The sequence below is a fragment of the Peromyscus eremicus genome, chromosome 14 (assembly GCF_949786415.1).
Source record: "Peromyscus eremicus chromosome 14, PerEre_H2_v1, whole genome shotgun sequence".
NCBI lineage: Eukaryota > Metazoa > Chordata > Mammalia > Rodentia > Cricetidae > Peromyscus > Peromyscus eremicus.
Window position 1 is genome coordinate 58,884,201 of NC_081430.1, and position 15,675 is coordinate 58,899,875.

Genomic DNA, 15,675 nt, shown 5'->3' on the forward strand with positions numbered 1-15,675 from the left:
TCAGATGAGCAGGAGACACCCACCAGGCCCTGGCTCTGTCCATTCTAAGCCTCATTTCTGGTTTTGAACCTGCCTATGCTGGACATCCATACCCACAGTGCTCCATGCCCACACACTGTCCTCTGCTGTCCCACATCTTCCTCCTACAGCTTCATTGCCCTTTGGCTCCAGGCACTGCCCCTACCCACCTGTCTGGTGGCCTGACGCTTGGGCCAATAGAGCCCTGAAAGATGGGGTCAGATATTTTTGAGACTTAACACTTCCTGTAAAGTTTCGCTTTTTAAATGGGTGTATTTGAAAAGATGATGATGAAGACATACTCAATTCCTTTGTTCCATAGGGCTGAGCAGAGCCTAGGCCACTGCTAAATGAGTAGTTACTGAGAACGCACGGGGCCCTGGGTTCTACCCCCAACACGGCGAGAGCAAAAACAAAAGCCAAGAGGCTTAGGAGGGTCCAGCTGTCTGACCAATGCTTTTGACTTTGAGTCCACTCAGCACCATTCTTTTACAGTGTTCCCATCCCTCCCCTGCAGTGAAATGGGCTTTGAGTGTGTGTGTGTGTGTGTGTGTGTGTGTGTGTGTGTGTGTGTGTGTACACTGGTGTGTGCAGAAGCACGAGGAAGACACCTAGTGTGTCATTTATTGTTCTCTGCCCCATTGGTTCCCTCGAGAGAGTCGCTGAACCTGGAGCTTGCTGGGTTTGGGTAGGTTGGTGGCCAGCAAGCCCCAGAGACCCTCCTGTCTTTGTCCCGTCCTGAACTGTTCCCTGCCCTAGTGATAGGGTTATAGGGTAGAGCACTACCCGGTTTTTACGTGGATGCTATGGATCGAGTTCAGGTCCTCTTCTCATGCAGCAAACACTCTGGTCCACTCCTTGTCTCCTTAGCCCCAGCCTTCTTTTTCCAAGGCACAAGGTGCCCAACTTTCCTACCTGATCCAGACAGCACTGACAACCAGACGACTGGTTGTGCATCCCTAAGGGAGTCTAGGCACTGGCAATCAAGACTCAAAACTCACTCAGAGGACACTTGAGGCCTGCCCTGCTTGCTGGGATGTCAGCCTGCCCAGCTGCAGCTCAGGACAGCTGACACAAAGCAGTGGCTTGTAACACACTGAAATGGAGAAGAACATTCTGATGAGAGACTAACAATACCTTATTCTTTAGTGAAGACCAGCAGTCTGCAACAGCACTCCCGTGAGGCCCCACGGCCACAAGACCCAGATACCTGCCAATCCTGTTGGGCAAACACGGAGGTGCAGGCGCACAGTCTCCTCTCAACCAAGCCTAAGTCACTCAGCACAGATTTCGTTCTATCTTTTATTTGGTTTTGTTTGTTTTTTGAGGCAGGGATACTCACTGTGTAGCCCAGCCGGGGCTCTTCCTGTCCTCCACCTCCCCAGTGCTGGAATTACAGGCATGAGCTACCTACTATGCCCAATCTGTTTTGATTCATATAAAAAGTCACCTCAAATCCTTACATTATGAAAATGAAATAAGCCCTTGAATGAGGTGGTTTTACAAATATATTAAACTGGAACATTTGGTACAGCTGCTTTGGGGTTACAAACACGAGGCTTCAGGCCGTGGGTACAGACGGGCTGTTAGGCAGCATGTCCTGGGCCACCAAGCATCATGAGGACCACCAGCACACAGGGCATCCTCTGGCCCATCCATTCTCAGCTGCAGAGGCCTAAGCCTGCCCATGGCGCCTGCCCTTGCTCTCCAAGAGGGTGACCAGGTGGCATGCTGTTCAGTATTCGCCCCCTTTCCTGTTGATCGTGGGCAGGTGACACTGTTTCAGGTGAGGTTTGATGGCCTTCTGCGTGTCTGTCTGGTAAAGAAGAACCACAGACACTGAGTGGAGGCCAAGGCCAGGCCCTCAAGCAGCCCCACAGAGAAGCTAGAGACTACTACCTTCTTGTTCACACCAGCACACTTCAAGGGTCTCAACACAGGGACTCTTCCGTTCGCTCCAGGGCCCAGCACTGACCGCAGTGCAGGGCTGGAACATGACGACAGTCTGGTTACTCCGGACAGTCTCAGTTTGGGCAGCTCCATCAAGCTGGCTGGCCCTTGTCTTCTGGCATGGCCCTCCTCTTGCCTCGGGGGCTGCTTTTTGAAACAGAACACTGATCAGTTCCCCTTCAGGAATCGGCTCAAGCAAAGGAAGCTCTTTTGCCTGATCAAACTTTTTGGCTAGAGCCAGGATGGAGACTATGGTGAACAGACACCCGTGTGTGGGGGCAGACTCCCCAAACCCTACAAACAAAGGCAGCGCCTCCCAGGGGTCCTCCTGTATGCTGCATTTCCTATCAAGCACTGGCCCTCAACGCAGCCTTAAGGCTGAGCTCTGGCCAACCTGCAGGGAGGTGATGGGCAAGTGCAGGCTTAAAGCACCACAGCTATCACTCTGGGCTTAGCTGACCCCAGTAGGCTTTTGTACAGCTTCAGGGTAAGAATGATTCTGCATTTGTTTGCTTACTTGCTTTTGAGATAAGGTCTCACTATGTAGCCCTGGGTGGCCTGAAACTTGCCATGTAGACCAAGATCTGCCTACTTCTGCCTGAGTGCTGGGATTGAAGGTGTGTTCCACCATGCCCAGTAGTTTTTGCATTTTTTAAGTACTGAAAAGAATGCCTAGCATGTGAAGAGAATGTGGAAAAGATGGTCAGTGTGCAGCTCCCTGGAGTAAGATTCTGCCACATTAGGTACCTCATTGAGGTGTGGCTCGCAAGCCACAGCCAGGAGACAGGCATAGCCTTCAGAAACAAGTGCCCGCCTTGGATGTGGTTTCCCTTTGGAGGTGAGTCGGGATGGAGGCGTGCCAGCAGACAAGAGTGTGAGGGCAGGCAGTGACACAGCTGAGGGACGGGAGGTTACCATGTGGGCCTGGGCATCCGAGGGAGCTGCAGGCCCCCTGGGAAGGAGAGCCATGGGAATTAAAGTCTGGGGGAACATAGGAGATGGTACTGCCCAAGTACACCTGCTTCCCGGTATGTGGAAACAGCTGTCCACAGGCCTGACTGGGCACAGCAGTCAAAGCTCTGGGAGACACTGGCTGCAATGGATCCACGTGATCAGCCGCTGCCACGGACAGAGACTCAGTAAGGTAGGAGGAGCACCTGACTGGTGAGAGGCCCAAACAGTGAATGCACAGGTAGAGTTTGGGTACTAGCCCCAGGCTGTACAGTTGGCAGAACTCAGCACATGGGCACCACATGTCAGGATGCAGCCAGATAGGTGAAAAAGACGAGGAGACTGCACAATGAAGCTGGCATGTCTAACTAGGAAGAATGCAAAACCACCCCCGCTAACCAGGGTGATGCTCCTCTTGATAGTGCGCTCACCAACTGTAGCTAGGGGCTACTGTGGCTTCTCAGGAGAAAAGCAGGTGTGCCCACAAAGGGCTTTGGTCCAGAACAGGCACCTGCACGTGGCCATCGGGTCAGATAGTCATGGAAGGGTCCCCTCTCCAGGCTTACTCCCATGTTCTGTTAGCCATGGGTCTGTAGCTAGTGAGGCAGAAAGGGCCTAGGTAGATGGTCCATAGAGCAATTAGAATATTCCTAACATGAGACCATGGTGTTCAGCTCTCAGCTGACACGATGCCCTTTGGAACAGGTGTCACCACCTCCCAACTTGTGGTGGCCTTCTCAGACACAAGCTACGCAAAGGCTTCCAGTCTTCACCCAGCTCACTGATTTCAGCTCATACCTGCTTTCTGCCCTCCTTTGAGAATGACCAGTTATTCCTGGATGACTCTGGCACCATGGGGTACTTGGGGAAGAAAGCTCTTCTGTGTTTGGCCAGGGTCTGTGTCTCAGCTGCCCTACAGGGAAGGTAAAGAATGTGGCCACCTACGATAATGGCTCCAGAGCTTAGCTGTTTCCTTCCCCTACAAATCTGCCATTATGAGTGGTCATTCACACTTCTTTCCACATGAGCTACAAGAGGCCTTTCTGCCCTTCCTGTACAAACCCAATACTGTCTGGGCTGGGAACAGAGGCTGTCTTTTAAGCATGCAGTATTATACAGGGCCTTCCTAGGGCCAAACAGTCAATTGAGGAGTGTGTGGATTTGTGAGTTAGGTGGCCTAGGTAAGCTCCTCCCACTGAGCACTTAGAAAAGACGTCTAGAGCTAGGTGGCATACATGCCACTTGAAAATCAGTGAAGTCATGCTGTCCACCCTGGATGTGTGCCAGGCTTTTCCAGGGAGCTGACCTACTGGGGCTCTGACATCTACCCCAAAGCAGCCCCAGAGCCCTCCTTCCTGTGCTGGGAAGCTGCTAACTGCCTCATTAGAGAAAGGACATATCACAGAGACAGTCTCAAGGGGCACTGACCACTGTCAGGATAGAGCTGTTCCCAGGCCAGTTCCTTCCCCATGGGTCTCATAAACCAAGACTCCCCCTCATCACTAGGCAATCTACCAGAAATCCTACCTCTGCACCTGGAAATAGGGGTGCTGAAGGGCCTGGTGAGCTGCAATTCGTTCATCAGGGTCATAGGCCACCATTGCATGCAGGAGGGAGAGGCATTGCGGGGACAAATTGGTTGTCAGTAGAGGTATTCCTGATCCCTTTTTAAAAGGAAAATCAAAACTCATAGCTCTCGACCTGTATTGAAAGCCCAATGATAATAAATCATCATGCCATTATTAGAGCACTGGTGGTCGTCCCCTGCCTCTAAGGGCCCTGCACTGAAGGTGAGAGTTCAGTCCTCCAAGGAAGCACGTCAGGCTGGGTGTGCTGGGACATGGCTGCAACCCTAGCACTGCCACGTAGAGGGAAAAGGATCAGGTGTTCAAGGCCAGCCCCGGCTACATAAAGAATCTGAGGCCAACCTGGGCTTTAAAAAAGGGTGATGGGCTAAGAGAACGTACACCTCCTGAACTCAGAGAATCCAACCATCAGTGCAGGCACAACTACTGGATAAAACACATTGCTCTGAGCTAGCAGGGAGGCTGTGCAAGGGATGGATTTCGGGCATTTCCTGTTTGCTTTTGCTGTACTAAAACTACTCCAAAAAATAAACTAGTAAACAAGGATGCATGTGCTATAAATGTACAAAGACTCCCTTGCCTGTTGAAGCAGAAACTTCACCTTCCTGTGTGACTAAAATTAAGGTGAATAGGAGAAAACAAAGAGGGTGGCTTCTCTACTGACCTTCCTTGGACCATGGGGCTTCTGGGAGATCTCTCCTAGCAAGTCCCCCCCTCCCTACAGTCCTCAGCTTCATCTATCATCAAATCAAAACTCCAACGGGGCTGCAAGGGCTGGGCATCACTGGCACCCTCTTACTGCTGACTGGCAGCCCCAGGAAGTCATCACTGACAGCCTTTCTAACAAGCAACAGTTCTCACCCAAGCAGACCTAAGTCCTATATAAATGCTCTGGGGATGAAACCTAACCCAGGCCTTCCTGAGAGACTATGAGAGCTTTTTGTGACTCCAGGAAGAATGAGATGGCTGGTTCCTCTCTCACAGCAGGAGCCCAAATGGGTAGGTGGCCCAGAAAGTGTCCTGGGGTCATGGGAGAGCTCTAGGCACCATCCCTGGCCTGCTGTAGAAAGGCTGGCCCCAACAGTGGATGAAGAGCAGCCTCCGGGGCACACACACTTACTGTTTGAACTTGGTGAGGGTCTTCTGACAAGGTGTGCCAATGACGTCATGGATTTTTGAGATCTGGTCCAGTTCGTTCACACCAGGGAAGAGGGGCTGCAGGCTGCAGGGACACAAGAAGGGGCGCTGCAGTGAGGCAGGCCACCTCCACCAGCTCAGCCCACACAAGTACTGAAGCACACAGCACGCCTGTGGCCGGGAGAGCCTTCCCTACTGCCTCGATTATTTCTTTTTCTTTCTTCCTTCTTTTTTTGAAAGACATCTTTAAGCTTAATTTGTTTGTTTGTTTTGTTTTTGTTTTTCAAAACAAGGTTTCTCTGGGTCCTGGCTGTCCTGGAACTTGCTCTGTAGCCCAGGCTGGCCTCGAACTCACAGAGATCCGCCTGGCTCTGCTCCCAAGTGCTGGGATTAAAGGCGTGTGCTACCACTGCCTAGCCTAAACTTATAATTTCCAAATTTTTTAAAAATTCTGTGTACAGGTGTTTTGCCTGCAAGTATGTCTGTGCACATGTGCCTGCCAGGTGCCCAGGGTGCCCAGAGGAGGACATCAGACCACCTGGAACTGGAATTATGGATGGTGTGAGACATCATATGGGTGCTGGGGATTGGACCCAGGTCCTGTGGAAGAGCAGCCAGTGCTCTTAACCACTGAGAATCTCTCCAGCCCCCTAAGGAATTTCTTAAGAGGCAGTCAACAGATCTCTCCCCTCAGTCCAACACCCTCATTTCTCTATTGCAAAATGCCATAAACGACAGAGAACCTCCTGTAGCCCACAGAGTTGACTGAGAACCTGCAGGTGGCTGAAGTCAAGTATGTTGGCAATAAGTTTCAAGAGGCCTTCAGCTCTGAGCTGTTCTGATCTGAGGATAGGATCCCCTTCCATGCCACAACAAAAACTGAAACTACAACTCTGGCAGCAGGACTCTTTAGCATCATGGCCAAAGGGGACATTGTGAGAGATTACAAATTAGCTCTGAGGCACAGGACAGGTTTACTAATGGCTCACCTGAGGCTGTCTGAAATTTTGCTCAGATGTTGCTGGCTGCTGTAATGTTGCTGCTCTTAATTATCTGTCCTGTAATACCCTTCCGAACTTAGCACATGACAAAGAATTGTCTGTTGACATTTACAGCCTCAGTAAAGTCACCACTGGGCTTTCCAAACGGCATTATTAGTACACACACACTAGTACCAAAGAAGGCTGGAAGTGCATGTCCACACCATGATCCACAGCAGTCACAAGAGCAGGTGGGACTGGTGACCCCTGGGTCCCTGTCTGTGCTGACACTTCACATGAAGACCCACCATGAGTAAAGGTTGTCACCCACTCCTCCCAAGGCCTGATTAAGGGGGACAGCACTCACCTCTGAGTGCAACAACCCCTCAGTCTGTGTCTCAGCCCCTGTTCTTCCCAGGAATGGTATCAAAGGTCAGAGGAAGAGTGAGCTGGGACTTTCTAGAAAAGTCCAACCGTGCCAGAAGGAGCCTCCTGCCCACCCTGCAGCAGGCCACTTGCTCTCGCCTCTCCACAGGATAAAGGTAGCGGTACCTTGTTTCTCCCATCTTACCTGTGGTCACTGCATGATCAAGCCACACCCCCAGTCCCACCCTGCCACCAGGCCTGCGGGTACTGCTGCCCAGGCCATGCAAGTAAGGACAAGTACTTGGCAAGAACTGAGATGAAACCCTAGGTAACCGCCTGCTGAAGGAGAGCCCAGTGCAGTAGAAACCAAGCGGAACCAGAATGACCGCATCCTGGAACTTAAAGGAAGAGCCGGCAAGTGCCCTTGCCCAGCCTCACCATGGGACCTGCCCACGTCACTCTGTGCAGTACATCAGGCTCAGGTGCTAGCCCTGCTCTACCTGGCAATCTCGTAGAACACACAGCCAGCGCTCCACAGGTCCATCTTGTATGTGTAGAACCCATCGGTGAGAAGACACTCTGGGGCCCGGTACCACCGGGTAGAGATGTACTCTGTGTAGGGCTGCGTGGAATAGACACTCCGGCACGACCCAAAGTCCCCTAGTTTCAGGACATCCTGCTGCAAGGGAGAGAGAGCAGGATTGGCTCTATCTTAATCTATAGCCACTGTCACACAAACCGTTCCAAACATACAAACTACAGGAAAATCCCAGCATCTAAGCAGCTCACAGAACATAATGTGCAGGCTTTTTAAGTGACTCCAGTGGAAGAATACAAATGTCCATGTGTTTGGAAAGTGCCAAATCCAGACAAGTCCCTTCACCAGTCACTTCTACCCTCTGGGTGGTTCAGTTCTAGCCTCACTGCACACAGGTGTCTTGCGGCCATGTGGTCAAGGGGTCTCTTCAGATAGCAAGTCAGTTAGAGAAACCATGCGTGGGACACTTTCAATTTGGGTAGCAAGGAGACTTCAGAAGAGACCTCAAGTCTGAGAAATCTCAAATTTGGAGGACCCCCAAACTCTCCCTCTCCCAAGCTGACATTCAGCATGGAGAATGGCTATTTCCATTTCCAGACAGGGAGTAGCTGTCTATTGAGCAAAAGTGCTTCCTTCTATTGCATTCTTCCAGGAGGACATTCTGTAATGTTGACAGCATTTGCTAAAGCGAGCCTCCTTTTACAAACTGACAGAACAAAGTCGTCTAACCCAGGCCAGGGCAGAAAGTCTGTCTAGAATGGACAAGGCCCTGGGTTCTATTCCAGCACCACAAAACTCAAACCCAAACCATAATTTCCAGCTATCTGGGACAGAAGACTTATCCAGTGAATCAAATTTTATATTCTGAGTCTGGGGAGATGGCTCTGTGGTTAAGAGTGTGTACTGCTCTTGCAGAGGATCCAGGTTCAGCTGCCAGTACCACACGGCAGCTCACCACCATCCAGAATTCCAGCTCTAGAGCTTTCAAATCCTGGCTCTTCCATGGGTACCTACACTTTTGTGTACAGACCCACACTCAAACACACACACTTTTTTTTTTTCTTCGAGGACAGGGTCTCTGTTTAGTCCTGTCTGTCCTGGAATTAGCTCTGTATACCAGGCTGGCCTTGAACTCACAGAGATCCTCCTGCCTCTGCCTCCCAAGTGCTGGGATTAGAGGTGTGCACCACCACCACCACCACCACCACCACCACCACCACCACCACCACCGTCACCCGGCCAAACACATACACACTTAGTTAAAAATAAAAATAAATCTAGAAAGAATAAAACATTCACAACTTTATGTTCTACCTTTATTAGATATCAAGTTTCTATATAAAAGTTTTTACCTTTACTAGTATATTTTCTGGTTTTACATCTCTGTGAAATATCCCGTTTCTGCATTGAGTATTAAAGAAAGAATGAAGAGAATGACTTGCACCTCACTGATCCAAAGTCTCCTAGGGCCGTGTCCCTGCACGCTGGTGGGGGATCCGCCCCTCCCAGCTACCTGTGCATGTGGTCCAGTGACTTGCATAACTGGTACATGTAATGCATGATCTTTTTCTCTGATAGTGGATGTCTTCTTCCTGTGCAGTCAAGGAAATGGGCCAGTGTTTACCGATGCCACACACACAATATACCCCTTTATGAAATAAACATAAACCCTGTGGGCTGGGGTAGCAGCACACACCTGTAATCCCAGCATTTAGGAGACAGGCCAGAGGATCAGGAGTTCAAGGTCATCCTCCACCATATGATGGGTTTGAGGCTAGCCTGAACTACATAAGACCTTGGCTCATAAATAAATAAATAAATAAAGTATGTTACAACTTAGGTTTCTCTGTGAAAAATAACCTGAAGCATTTTTAGGAAATATGGAGCACACTTATAAACACACCATTTAACTTTTAAACCTTTAGTTAGGGGAGAGCACAGGTAGAACACAGCGTGTTTGTCAGTCAGAGGACAAGTTGTGGGAGCCAGTTCTCTCAAAACAACAACAACAGAAAATAATTTAGTTTTCAGATCTCTGAAAGGTGTGGTGGTGCACACCTTTAATCCCAGCACTCGGGAAGCAGAGGCAGGCTGATCTCTGTGAGTTTGAGGCCAGCCTGGTCTACAGAGTGAGTTCCAGGACAGGCTCCAAAGCTATACAGAGAAACCCTGTCTCAAAAACAACAACAAAAAAAAAATTAAGATTTTTGTTAGCTTTCTTAAGCTTGGGGGATTTTGTAACTTAATATCTACAGAGCCAGGGATATAGCTCAGTTGCACATCACCTGCCTAGGTCCTAGGTGCATTCCCCAGTACAAAAAAAAAAAAAAAGGCCAGTCGTAATAATGGCCTATGTCTTTGATTTCAGCACTTGGGAAGCTGAGGCAGGAGGATCCCCACAAGTTTGAGGCCAGCTTGGACTACAGAATCAGACTCTGTGTCAAAAAACTTTGTTCTATATAAAGAAAACAGAGACCGAGTATAATGACAGAAATGTGCAACCCAGCACTGGGGGGCCGAGGCAGGAAGATTCCCTGTTTCAGGACAGCCTGAGCAAGTAACTTTCATCTCCTGCACACCTGCTGGAGTTGGGCTCTCCTTAGGCCATTGCTGGGCTCCCACATTGGTTCGGACATCTGAATTAGACCCTCCCCACCAAGTCCCTCTGTCCTGTGCCCCCCAGAGCTCCTGCTTCACACCTGCCTTCATACTGATCCATTTATGGGGATACACTTTGAAGTTATGTTCTGCATTATGTATCCAAATCTTTTATCTGTATTATTGATTTATTTACTTTTAGGTATTTTTGAGACCGGGTCTCTCTATATAGTCCTAGCTGGCTTAGAACTCACTGTATAGACCAGGCTGGCCTCAAACTCACAGAGATCCATAGGCCTCTACTTGCCATGTGCTAGACTAAAGGCCTGCACTACTACATCTGGTCAATTATTTTTTTTAATTCACATTTATTTAATCGTGTGTGTGTGTGTGTGTGTGTGTGTGTGTGTGTGTGTGTGTGTGTGTGTGTTGAGGTCAGAGGACAACCTGAAAACCAGCTCAGGCAGGTTAACAGGCTTGGCAGCAAGCACTTTTACCTGGTTAGCCATCCCACTAGTCCACACTCAGCAGATGTTAATTTTTTTTTAATTTTTTGGTTTTTCAAGGTGAGGTTTCTCTGTGTAACATCCCTGGCTGCCCTGGAGCTCGCTTTGTAGACCAGGCTGGTCTCAAACTCATAGAAATCTGCTTGCCTCTGCCTCCCGAGTGCATGAAGCTGGTATTTTATCATCTGAACTGGACTTGGGAACTTGGGCTGTTAGGAAGTCTCTGCTGTGCACCACAGCCATCTGGTGATGTGTTAGGAAGTCACTGCTGTGCACCACAGCCATCTGGTGATGTGTTAGGAAGTCACTGCTGTGCACCACAGCCATCTGGTGATGTGTTAGGAAGTCACTGCTGTGCACCACAGCCATCTGGTGATGTGTTAGGTAGGAAGTCTCTGCTGTGCACCACAGCCATCTAGTGATGTGTTAGGAAGTCTCTGCTGTGCATCACAGCCATCTGGTGATGTGTTAGGAAGTCACTGCTGTGCACCACAGCCATCTGGTGATGTGTTAGGAAGTCTCTGCTGTGCACCACAGCCATCTGGTGATGTGTTAGGAAGTCTCTGCTATGCACCACAGCCATCTGGTGATGTGTTAGGTAGGAAGTCTCTGCTGTGCACCACAGCCATCTGGTGATGTGTTAGGTAGGAAGTCTCTGCTGTGCACCACAGCCATCTGGTGATGTGTTAGGAAGTCTCTGCTGTGCACCACAGCCATCTGGTGATGTGTTAGGAAGTCTCTGCTGTGCACCACAGCCATCTGGTGATGTGTTAGGAAGTCTCTGCTGTGCACCACAGCCATCTGGTGATGTGTTAGGAAGTCACTGCTGTGCACCACAGCCATCTGGTGATGTGTTAGGTAGGAAGTCTCTGCTGTGCACCACAGCCATCTGGTGATGTGTTAGGTAGGAAGTCTCTGCTGTGCACCACAGCCATCTGGTGATGTGTTAGGAAGTCTCTGCTGTGCACCACAGCCATCTGGTGATGTGTTAGAAAAGCAGATGCTAAGGCCCACACTTAGGTCTAGAAGTCCCAAGCACGGGCATGGAGTCCAAGAATCTAGTTTCTTATCTGCCCTGGGCCCAGCATGAGTCCTGGTCAGCTACGCAGCCCTCTGCTATTCCTTAGTTCCCTTCACCCAAGCCCAGGGGACTGGGGCCAGCTCTCTCCCCTAGGCAGGTGTCCTCCCGGGAGTTAGGCACCAGAGGAACAATACAACACCAGTGAGAGGCCACACCCTGGAAAGGAGTGGCCTAAGCACCCACTGTCCACAGTCATCCCACACAGATCCCAGCCCTCTCAGGCCCAGCGTATGTCTCCTTCCTACCAGTTTCTTTTCAAACAGTCTAAAGCAAACAAAAAGAAAGGGGTCATTAGTAAACTGGAGAACCCCATCTGCTGGAACAGTGGAAAACCCAAAGGCTACTTCCCTCATCTGCATAGGTGGAGTCTTCTACAAGTACATTTTCAGAATACTGTCACTCAGAAGGCTCAGTGGAATGTCACATACAATCTCAGTAATGTAAAACATTTTAAGCAAGCAGTGATAGGCGTTCACTGTAAGTCAGGGGCAGTTGAAGGAAAACCGGCCTGCATTGTGACAGGCTCTCCAGCACACACACTCCCATAAAACCCCTGTCCTCCAGCCAAAGCCTGGTCAGGTTCGGAGGCTACATGCTGGGCTCAGCACAGCAGAGCCAATGGTCCTCCATACTGGAGGCCTAGGGTCATGTCCAGAGCATGTGTGTATACAAGCATGCCTCCCCGTGACCCAAGGAGCACCTGGTATCTCACAAAAGGCTCTGAGAGAAGAGTCAGAGAACTGTGGACCAGAGGGGAGACATGACAGTAGCTAGGATGCCAGATCTGATCAGAGCCTGAATGTCTGGGTGGCCCTCCCTTGTCAGCCATGGCAAACTCAAGGACACAGCCCTTCTGGTTCTGTGCTTTGAAGCTGCATCATCTTAGGTGACTGAAAATGGAAATATTTCAGTTTTGTTTGAAGACACTGAATTTCTTCACCTCTCAAACAGGGCTTGGCTCACTGAATAAGAAGATCAAAGGCAGAACCACACTGCAGTCTGTAACACTCTGCTTACACACAAACTACACCACACACTGTAAACTGCAAAGTGACACTGATGGATGACCACTAGTCACTGAAGACACTTGTGGGTGGGACACTGCTCTCCACACTTCACACATGTGATTTTAAGGCTCAAGGCAACCTCCAGAGGTGGACACTAAGAGCTCTCCATTTTCCAGCCGAACAGTAAGGCACAGGCGCCTATGGAGGACATCAAAAGTCCAGGGCTGAGCATGGACTCTAGGCACATGCTGTATCCTAACACAGGCTATCTGTAGCACACTTTCCACAATTCCTCCCCAACAGGAGGGCCGCAGAGTCAGAACTGGTGATGTGCTAAGAACAGGCAACTGCTGGACTCAGTCACAAGAAACAAACTCCCAAGGTTCAGGGAACACTGCGGAAGGGAGAGGGGGAAGAAGGAAAGACCAGATGGGGTAGAGCGCTATGGACGCTGTCTCCTGGACACAACAAGGCCACTGCTCTACTGACTCACAGCAGATGTGACTACCTGCACTAGAGTCCCACCACTAACGTCCTGTTAGAAGGACGAGGGGTTCATGGCCCCTCTCCTCCCTCAGGATCTATGGGCACTCAATGGAGCCATTTTGTTCAGTGGTGAGTCTTCTGGTGCCGTGCCCATGCTCCTGTGGGTAACCTCTCACCCGTGCTCCTATGACCAGCCCTAAACTCACTGGGTCTCACACAGGAAGAAATAAGCACACCCCTGATGCACACACATACATGCAAGCCAACACTCATACACATAAAAATAAATATTTTTTAAAGATGTGAAACTACCACCTTAGTCTACAAAACAAGTTCCAGGTCAGCCAGGGCTACACAGAAAAACTCCATTAAAAAAAAAAAAGGTAAGAAAGTACAAGAAGGAAGAGGGGCTAGTTGTTTTTGGTTTTGTTGTTGTTGTTCTTTTTTCAAGACAGGGATTTTCTGTAGCCCTGGCTTTCCCGGAACTCACTCTGTAGACCAGGCTGGCCTCAAACTCAGAGATCCACCTGCCTCTGCCTTCCGAGTGCTGGGATTAAAGGTGTGTGCCACCACGCCCAGCTTAGAAGAGGGACTGGTTGGGAATAGGAATGGGATCAGCAGGAACCAAGGAGGGACAAAAATGGCAGACAGGGCAAATAAGTTCAAAACACACTATAGACATGTGTGAAAATGTAAATGGAGCCCATCACTATGTATAATTAATATAGGCCAATAAAACCAACCACAAAACTCCCTACTAGGATGGTGTCATCCTTTTAGAAAAAGTATTCCAGTGATGTGTTGTCTCACCCATATTCTGAATGGCAGAGAATGACGGTCAAGAAAACAGATGTCAGTCATTCTGAGTCAGACATTCAAAAAAGTACTAGGAATACCGTAACACAGATAGCCAATAGGGCTGGAGAGAAGGCTCAGCAGTTAAGCCTGCATACTGCTCTTGCTGAGGACCCACATTCAGTTCCCAGCACCCAGGTCAGGTGGCTCACAACAGCCTAAAATTCCAGCTCCACTCCAAGGAATCAGATGCCCTCTTCTGGCCTCCATGGAAACCTGCACACATGCGGTGAATTCAAAAGTGCAAAAAAGTATTTAAAAACATAGCTTACATCTGTTTTCCCTCTTATATATGTACAAAAACTGAAAGATCCTCTTAATAAAGGTAGAATTAAACCTGCCAAGTGCTGAAGCTGCACTGGCAACATTCCCATCCTTCCTGTTGGTACACAAGATCCCCCTGCGTGGGACCCAGTACACTGACTAGGTGTGTGTTCTAAAAAGCGTTCTGAGCCAGCCCTTCCTCTGTTGTCACTGGAGGTCTCAGGGTTTAGAAGACCAAACATTCAGAGGAGGAAGGGGACAGGCTGGGAGCAAAGGCAGGCAGGGGGCTGCAGCCACAGTCAGTTGTGGCCTCAGCAATCAGCACCCTTTGTTCTGGTTCCCAGAGGCCTGACTAGACTTTCTCCAAGAGGCTGTCTCTCTTCATCCACACAGGGCAACCCTGTGTCCACTATGTTACTACATCTAGAACAGCCCATGGCAGAGAATCATGCCTCTATCTGACCCTACCACATGGCCAGGAAAGCCTAGGAGTCTCCAGTTCTCAGTCAGCCCTGCCTCCCCTGACACCTGCTGGACAAAGGAAAAACAGCCTACTACACCCTCTTCTAGTTATTTCTGCACAGACTATATGTGCCTTGGATGTCAAAAACCACACCTACAATGCTGAGTCTCCACCTTCCCGGATTCTTGCCCATCCCAGACCTTGCACACTATGTGAGCAGACAACCCACTAAAGCCAGCATGGTCTCCCCTTCGCTGTGTGATTCTTCTTCAGTATGTGACAGTGCTACCGAGTGCTCTAATGACCAAAGGAAGCGGTCCTTAAAGTCACGTGACTGCTATCTGAAGCAAAAGTTTTAGCCACCCAGAGCTTTCAGTAGGTCCACACTGTCATCAGCATGCACAAACAATCTGGAGAGACTAATTGGAAGCCCAAGCTGGGCCAGGGAACTGAGCACAGGTTTCACACACTTGCGTCTCAATGCCAGCTCTGTCCTACCTGAAGAGCTTTACCTGGATTACTAATCCTTCAAACTTCAATTAGCTCATCTGTAGAAATGACAGAAACAGGACCAATGGTGGTTTCTCTCTGGAGCCAGGCTCAGCTCAAGGCCAAGCTCTATCACTTACCAGGTAGACAGCCTTGGGCAAGACGCTTTTTTCTCTGCTCTTTGATTTCTTCATCATAAAAGTGGGGATATGGCCGGGCAGTGGTGGAGCACACCTTTAATCCTAGCACTCGGGAGGCAGAGCCAGGCAGATCTCTGTGAGTTCAAGGCCAGCCTGGTCTACAAAGCGAGATCCAGAACAGGCACCAAAACACCACAGAGAAACCCTGTCTCGGGGGAAAAAAAAAAAAAAGTGGGGATATGAACAGCAGGCAGGGGTGT

The 15,675-nt window shown here is 49.6% G+C and overlaps 1 protein-coding gene across 12 annotated transcripts in view; it reads right to left on the reverse strand.

Annotated features, from left to right (window-relative positions):
- Window positions 1-1,508: 1,508 nt before the first annotated feature.
- Mok (MOK protein kinase) overlaps window positions 1,509-15,675 on the reverse strand; it is a 35,743-nt gene continuing 21,576 nt past the window's right edge. For 5 of the 12 annotated variants that reach the window (XM_059279044.1, XM_059279045.1, XM_059279041.1 and 2 more), the window contains 8 exons: window positions 9,040-9,118; window positions 8,879-8,927; window positions 7,489-7,667; window positions 5,626-5,727; window positions 4,447-4,620; window positions 3,718-3,832; window positions 1,918-2,115; window positions 1,509-1,834 (listed from right to left, as the gene is read on the reverse strand). In XM_059279044.1, the coding sequence (XP_059135027.1) occupies window positions 1,754-1,834; window positions 1,918-2,115; window positions 3,718-3,832; window positions 4,447-4,620; window positions 5,626-5,727; window positions 7,489-7,667; window positions 8,879-8,927; window positions 9,040-9,118 (977 nt within the window). In that variant the 3' untranslated portion in view covers window positions 1,509-1,753. The remainder of the gene's footprint in view (window positions 1,835-1,917; window positions 2,116-3,717; window positions 3,833-4,446; window positions 4,621-5,625; window positions 5,728-7,488; window positions 7,668-8,878; window positions 8,928-9,039; window positions 9,119-15,675) is intronic. The other 7 variants (XM_059279046.1, XM_059279043.1, XM_059279042.1 and 4 more) reach the window with 6 other exon arrangements.